Genomic DNA, 7,701 nt, shown 5'->3' with positions numbered 1-7,701 from the left:
AGGAATGCAGTGTGACCAACAACGGACAGGCCATAAGGAAAAGTTTGACGCACTGGCGGACTTCCTTGGACACAAACTGGAGCGCCTGGAGGCAGTCATTCCGAACAAATCTCCGAGAACAAAATTTAAGATGAATGATGAGCGAGAAGAAATGACTCAAACAGAAAGTTTTGACCATTAACTCAAAATGATTACTTGATTTTAATTATGTATTCAGTCAGTTTATCAAGCTCTGCTAACCTCCACTGTAGGTATGCTCCCAGCGTACACTGGCCTTGCCATGCATCACAAATGTAGTACTAATCGAGAATAAAACGCCCTGGATAAACGCCCTTGGTTGGTGTATTTGCCTCTTCAAGTTTAACCCAACCAGGCACTGTCGACGTTCACATTCAAATGTAGTAATCACATCACTGACAGCTGACACTGCAAAAAAAAATACTTTACTCAGGTCTTACAGGCTCGTTGTGAGACAGCTGGTTCAACAGCAAATGATCAGTGACGAGATGCCAGCATGAAAACATTCCTGAGCTTGTTATCTAGTTGCTTCTCCACTCCGCTTTGTGTATCGTGGGTGCACTTTTTGTTTATGCTCAAGCAGTGAGCAAACACTTTCGTCGTTGATGACTAACCACACACGAGGAGGCCAGTTCCCCATTGCATACACACAAATGCACGTCAGGTGAGGAGTGAGAAACATAGGTCGAGCTGGTTACTCTTGATGAAGCTGTCACGCTCCAGGGCGTTCAAGTTAAAAGAAGAATCAAAATAAAAAGCTGGGTTGCCAGAGGCTGTCGGCCTCGAGAAAAATTCTTTCCTACCGCCTGGTCTGCTTTCAACCGTCCGCTGTTCGCCCGTATCCGGATGCACGACAGACAGCATCATCTTCTTATTGAACGGCCACTGGAGATACTCGTCCACCTCGCCTTTCTTCAGACAGAGCTGCAGGTGGAGCGAAACACCTGCGCCGTTCCTTTTGAGGAGAACCCCAGGCAAGATCAAGTAGTGGCACAGGTAAACCGGAATGCTGAAACGGTCGACCGTCCCATCCTTCATGGCCCTGTCTTTCGCTGTAAAGTACCCTTTCAGTGCCCAGTGGTGAGAAGAGCCAGTCTTCAGAATGTGGCGCAAAACCAAGTCTACCTTCCGGGACGTCTCTCGGCCCGTCTCCACAACCGTCTGCTTTACGGTGGCAATGTCCGCTGCATGACGGGTGATGCCGTTTCTGTTTTGGCAAATGACGGTTACCAAGTCGCGTTGGAGTGTTTCCTTCAGGTCGTCCACGGTGCGAGACAGTGCATTGCCCTGGTCAACTTGCACTTCCTTCAGGCTGTTCGTGGTGTGGGAAAGCGAGTTCACCACTTCAGCTCCCAAGCTGCTATCCAGGGAGAGCATTTCGAGCCGGCCTTTCAGTTCCAGAAGCTGCTGGCCCATTTCCCGAGTGGCTGTGGACAGCATTGTCTTCAATTCTGCCAGATCTGAGGTTTGTTGGTTGCTCCCTGCCCAAGGGGCATCAGCTGCTGCCGCAATTGGTTCCTGACGCCCGGTGCATGATCTCAGGTGCAAGCAAAGGTTATTGTACAGGATCTGATCAGAGCACTTGGGACAGGAAGCAAAATGATGTTGGCATTCAAGGCCGAAGTGTCTTGATAGCTCGGAAGCTGCAAGCACGGCTCTGCAGCCGTTGTCTTTGTTCCAGCAGTACACCTAAAAGGAACAAAAAATGTCCAAAAGAGTGAAAACAGCCTCAAGAGTCCGGCCTTGTGTGAACACTTTTAGTAGCATCTGTGGTGTGTTACGGCTTCAAAGTGTCGTCTGCCTTACCGGTAATTCCAAAAGGTTCTTGACCGGATATTGCCTCCACTGAACGCTGTCATCCGGACAGGCCTCGCCATCCAACGGGCAGCACGGGGGCCCAGCCAGCTCGCCCTGCTGCTGGTGGCAGGGTCCGCACAGAACGTGCCTGCACGGCAGAAAATGCGCCCTCCCGACCGCCATCCCGCAGGCGCTGCATACTTGGGCGGAGGGTAGGGTATGGACGAAGTTCAAGGGTCTCCAGTCGAGATCTTCGCGAACGTCGTGGAGGATATGGCGATTGCCACCAGGAAGCATCTTCTGTTGCGCACGTGAGCAGTGCACAGACTACGAAACACGCTGCCGACTGGCTCTACCCTTGATACGTGACCACTGGTGCTGCTTAACGCGATCGTGAACTGCTATTTTGAAATACACCACTCCAACGCTAACATGTCGTGCAGTCTTCCAAACTTGAGAACGAAAAGAGCGGGCATTGTCATCCACAGGTTGCTGAATCAGAAAATTTTCACAAAGCCACAGTATCGAATGCACAGTATTAACTCTATGATTGGTCAAAATCGCGGTTTCGAACATAAATTTTCTTTTAATTTTTTATTTACTGATGCGAGGAGATGTCATAGTCTCTATGGTCATAATGTCATTAAATTTGTTATTCCTGTCATATCACAGGGCTGCAGACTGCATACCGCGAAATTTGAATACCCTTGGCTGAAAGGATCTTCTAACACCTCTTTGATGTTGAAAGAAACATACATAGCGCGCAAAAAAACAGGACGAAAGACGGAGGGATGCTTGTGTTGTACATCCCTCCGTCTTTAGTCCTGTTTTCTGCGCGCTGTGTGTTTCTTTCAAGATGATTTACCAACTTGCCCAACTTTCGGTGTTACCTCTTTGATGCCCGTAAACTGGCGCTCTGGTTCCGAACTCACTTCATTTTTGCGTGAAGATCTGCCACCACGCCTACAACATTTTCTGCGCAGGCATTATGAGGGACGACCTCAACAAATTTAGCCGGGCGCGCAACCGGGTTCTCTCGGTACCAGCGACGTGGCGTCGTTTTGCCGTTGGGGCGCCGTTTAGAATGCGAACTAAAGTAGTTGTGTATTGACTTTCAGAGGCTGCTTATAGTCAGGAAAAACTGCACGTAAAGTTTTGTAAGCGCTGTTTTGAAAGATCCGAACGAGACACAAGCCCCCTAGACGTTACATCTCTACAAGAAAACGTACTGCCAGTACTGCTTGGACTTCATCGACCCCTAACCACTAAGGACTGCCTCATCTCCCGAACAAGCCAGAGTGCCATCCTTGATTGGCGTCCGTCGCATATACAAGATATAGACGCAAGGGAATTCCATTAAAATAATACAGTTCAAAGGCAAGGAGCGTTCTTGAGAAGTGCAGGACAGGACCGCGCGGTTAGAGAGAGAGAGAGAACTTAACTAGAAACAGATGGGTTAAGGATGTAGGGTGGCCGCCAGGATGGCGGCGGCTAAAGGAGCTCGTTCAAGCAAGAGCACTTGGGTGGCCAGGTCGGAGCTGCCCAGCGCCTCCTCCCACTGCTCGCTGGTGATGATTGGGGAGAAGGGCATTCATGCAATCGGTGGGCGATGCATACGCACCACAAAGGGGGCATTCAGGAGAGGGGAATAATGACGGGTGAATGTGATGGAGGAGAAAAGAAAACATTACAATTACCGTGGTTGAGGGGGCCGTGACTGGAAGTGGTTTATGCATGGGAGGGGCCTTAGTACTGTGGCAGGCAAACTGCAGATGCACTGATACTCAGCTTCGAATCTTTAGTCCGTTTTCGTACGTAGTTCTGAATTTGGCATGAAGTGGTCTGTGTCATACACGATACACGTAGACTGCCACACTGCCGACTGGGGGACCTCCATGTGGCTCGTCGAAGCTGTTGGTCTTGGCAGGGGCGCTTGGTCCAAAATTTTGACCACGCCGTCAGAAATAATTGAAATACAGGAGAGCCCACCTCTCAACCTACTGGCATGAGGATGGGGGGGCGGGGTACAAGACCCCATCTGAGGCAGCAATGACCAGGGCACGAACCGACGCTCCCCATCGAACAATGCACACCCATTAATACTTGTACCAGACACCAATTTCACGTCTGCTCTCACTGCTACTGCAACCCGTCCTTCCAAACCTTTGCTTTAAATTTTAAATTCGAAAGTTTCCTGTCGGAAAATTTGTCTGTTGTTGATACACTTTGACAACAAAAAGATAATGCAAAGTCCGGTGCTGAAAGAAAAAAAAAAAAAATTATCCATACAGACGGGAGGAACTGAGCTCCTAAATTTCACCACAAGGTCGCCCAGTTCTATACAGTGGTGCAAGCCAGACTTGGAGAGAAGAATGCAGGGTGAAAGGGATTGAAGACAAGTGGAAAGCCTGCTTCTGCATACTCGCCTAGTGCCCACTTGACGACCACAATCGGCAAGAATTTAACTGTTAGCTCCAGTGGTTCCACAAGGCCAGGTTGTACTGTTTTAGCACACAGGTGGCGACACTTTTTCAACCTCGCTTGTTGTGGTTGCACGCAAAGTGATTGCAACCAAAATTCACCTATGCCATTTCAAGAGACAGGAAGCGAAAAAAAGTCACCAACATCTAATGAAACGATGACAAAAATCACCAGAGCAGAAAGCAAAGAAGTAGACAGAATGACCCTTGGCTTTCACAAATTTATTTATGAACCACCACCATGGTGACCCCTCAAAAGTGTGTCCTGGGAAATCAGACAGCGACGATGGTGGTCAGCGCACGCATCACTCCAGGCACAACACCCTTGCCCTGGGCCCACCTGGGTGGAAGAAGGCGAGAGCACTCAAGTACACTGGTTCAAGTGCTGGCCTGGTGACAATGGTGTCTTTTACACCTCTGCATGTAGTGTACCCACCCTCGGACATCACGAAAAACATGGGCCTCAACCACACTAACATCACGGCTACAGGCACGCCACCGTCAAAAGCTAGTTTGACTTGGACCATCCAGGTTCCCAGGGGCTTCAAAAAATATTTGAAGGCGGGGTGTTCGAGACAAACAGTGGTTATGATGATGATTCTGGGGTTCTATAGAAAGTACAGTGTTCTTGTTTTTCTTTGTCACCTGAAATGGATAGTTTTTTTTTTCTTGAGGCCTTCCCTGGCTTGTCCAACTGAATCGTAAATTAAACGCAATTTACTTCAAGCAACAGCTCTTTCTACTTCAAACATCCTGTTAAACCTTTCAGTTCTGAATTTTTTTCTTTGTATTTGCGTTTTCTTTGACATTTGGACTCTATAAGCATACAAACGAGAAATTGAGCTTGGGATGCAAGTAGCAATTTAATCTGGTACTACATCGACGTAATACTGTATGTAAGTCAATAAAAAGCCTCAATTACCTGAAAACGACTGTTCTTTTTCATAGGAGTACTTTCTCTTAGAGCTTTAGCATGCAAAGCAAGCATGTTGTCTGGTACAAATCAAGAAATGCATAGTAAAATGCTGCTGAGCGGCAGATGTAGTGGAAATTATTTCACGCTGCAACTCTGGTTCTCCGAACGGCGTTTGAGTCTCAAAGGCTACGCAAAGTAGACATTCGTGGCACTGGCTAACGCCCAAAACGAAACAAGAATCCACATAACAGAGAGAATTCAGATAAAATTACAAGGAATTCTTGAGGGACCAGCAAAGTGATAAAAATAGGGAACTTCTGAACCTAGAAATGCGAATTTTTCTCCCCAGTACGGAACATCACTCGCTGTCTAGGCAGCCTGGTTTGTCAAATAAGTATCCGAATCACCTTGCAAAAGAGGAAAGAGGGGGGGGGGGGGGGGGGGGTGAAGTTGGAGGTGGCCAAATGGAGTGCAGCGCTACGTGCGAGCGAGTCCCAGGTTGCCAAGCAAGACACGCAAATAAACAAGTCAAAGGAGAGAGGAGGGCACTCACGCGATGCACCCCCTCCCCTTGCATCCTTGGCCTCCAGGTGGACTAGGAGCGACAGCAGAGTACGCATGGTGTGCACACGTGCGACACGTACACGAGGCTCAACTCCTGGGCGAGGCCACATCTGGAAGGAGGGCCCTCCAAGCCCACCAGAGGGTGCTGCCGGACGTCGCCCACTGCCTGCAGACCCCCACACTGCCCACTGGCGACCGGAATAAGCAGGGGGAGGCCAGTGCTGGAGGCTTCGCTGCACATGCTCCCAGGCAGCGCAGTGCTCTCCTCCTCCAAATCACAGTCGGATGGCGGGCAGGGCACGAGGGGGACCACGCACCGTGCCAGCAGGTCGGGGACAGCTGGCTCCCCGGGCCCTCCCTGCCCTGGCCAGCCCCGATCCCGGTGTGACCCCAACAACCCCACGGGTGGTTCCAGCCACACCGGGGTCGGGTCGTGGGCTGAGGCAGGCTCCGATCCGTTTGGGGCCACGGCAGTGGCCTCAATGTGCGACGAAACTCCCACCATGCCAGGTCGCCTCCTCTCTCGGAATCAGGAACTGCCCTGAAGAGAACAAGCCGCAGTGTGAGAGCGACTGGGCAGCATTGGTGCCACTGTCGGGTATACAGTCGAACCCAGTTATATGGAACTAAACAAAAAACACGTATCAGATCACCGTAGGGGATAATTCAATATAAGCCAGCTAAGGAATTAGACGTCATAAAAGCACTCAGCATTTCTAAAACACATTTTTGGTGAAACTGCCTCACTTTTGCACAAAACATTGTCTAAAGGATAGGAGCAGCTGAGGCCGCCATCTTTCACATTCGTGAAGCACCGGACTAGTGCGGCTGCACCAATCACTTTGGAGGTTGCGGCAAAGGGCAGTGGTTACTTTCCGCGTTGCACCAGTTTGCACTTGCGCTCGGTACAAAGTTGGCAATGTAGTCTTCCAAACTCTCCCATGGTCGTGACACCTCCACCCACGCTCGCAATGTCGCCAACCATTGAACCGGCAACAACAGATTCCAACAGGTCGCTCCACACTTAGGCAATGCCAGCAGTGACTTTGTTCCACTACTCAGGATTTCCAGCCGTCGCCAGTGCGCACAAGTCGGCAGACTTGAAGCAATTTTGGACACTTTTTTAGCAACATCTGCCCAGATGCTACTTCGACAAGGTGTTCTCGGAAGATCTCGTGCCTGACAGGGACTTCCGACTTTTCACCAAGTCCGACTGGATTTACGATTGCCAACTCCACGGCAAAAGGGAAACTTGGGAGCTTCGCACTAGCCACTAAATAAGCCCGTATTTATTGACACTAGCGCTGGCCACCACAGCTACACCTACAGAGCCGCCCACAAAACGCGAATTACAAAGGCTACTTTACCAGACAAATAAGTTCCACTGCAGGGACAATACAACGTGTTATTGCCAGATTAAAAAAATAGAATGCAATATTGCAAGTTTTTCTGACTGACAGGCAAATTTTTGACGAGAAAAGAGCATTCAAAAATGCCCTTTCCCTTGCACCACCTCCTTTGTCGATTTGCCAACGATTTGCAAATTTAGCAAATTTATAGCACATGTGCAACATATGCGGGAAAAAACACAATAGGTGGAGATTAACCATGAGAACGGCGAGGCGAGAACTAAATTCTGAAGGCAGAGATGGTATAAACACACACGGCAAACCAATGCGACAAAATTACGGTACTTGCCACGGCAGCCTCTAACGCCACCTGCTATGTAGTCAATCAAGGGACTACATAACTGCGCAATGCAGCCACAGAAAATCTTTGCATTTCCGCCTAATGGGGACTGGTTCTCATAGCGACTCGATGGCAACTGCATCCTTACCTCCCTCTTCCCCACACCCTCTGTGCACACCTGCATGCACTCATGCACACACGTAAAAGCAGAGTTTCAGAGCACACCTCCAGGAGGGT

The 7,701-nt window shown here is 49.5% G+C and overlaps 1 protein-coding gene across 1 annotated transcript; it reads right to left on the bottom strand.

Annotated features, from left to right (window-relative positions):
* Nucleotides 1-424: 424 nt before the first annotated feature.
* Nucleotides 425-2,317, bottom strand: LOC144142815 (TNF receptor-associated factor 5-like). The gene is made up of 2 exons (XM_077674588.1): nt 1,825-2,317; nt 425-1,707 (listed from the first exon to the last, which is right to left on the bottom strand). Exons 1-2 carry the CDS (start codon nt 2,110-2,112, stop codon nt 679-681), a joined length of 1,317 nt encoding a protein of 438 aa, XP_077530714.1. The 5' UTR covers nt 2,113-2,317; the 3' UTR covers nt 425-678.
* Between the last annotated feature and the right edge of the window lie 5,384 nt (nt 2,318-7,701).

The sequence above is a fragment of the Haemaphysalis longicornis genome, unplaced genomic scaffold (genome assembly GCF_048455015.1).
Source record: "Haemaphysalis longicornis isolate Haplotype H1 unplaced genomic scaffold, Haemaphysalis longicornis Haplotype H1 scaffold_6, whole genome shotgun sequence".
In the NCBI taxonomy this organism is placed as follows: domain Eukaryota; kingdom Metazoa; phylum Arthropoda; class Arachnida; order Ixodida; family Ixodidae; genus Haemaphysalis; species Haemaphysalis longicornis.
The sequence above is the reverse complement of the archived record's forward strand: the minus strand, read 5'-3'. Positions and strand labels throughout refer to the sequence as shown.

Excerpts from the sequence above, each read along its gene's own strand:
- LOC144142815 (XM_077674588.1), bottom strand. The coding sequence starts at position 2,112 with ATGCTTCCTGGTGGCAATCGCCATATCCTCCACGACGTTCGCGAAGAT. Across the intron at positions 1,708-1,824 it reads AGAACCTTTTGGAATTACCG|GTGTACTGCTGGAACAAAGA; the intron begins GTAAGGCAGACG and ends TGTTCCTTTTAG.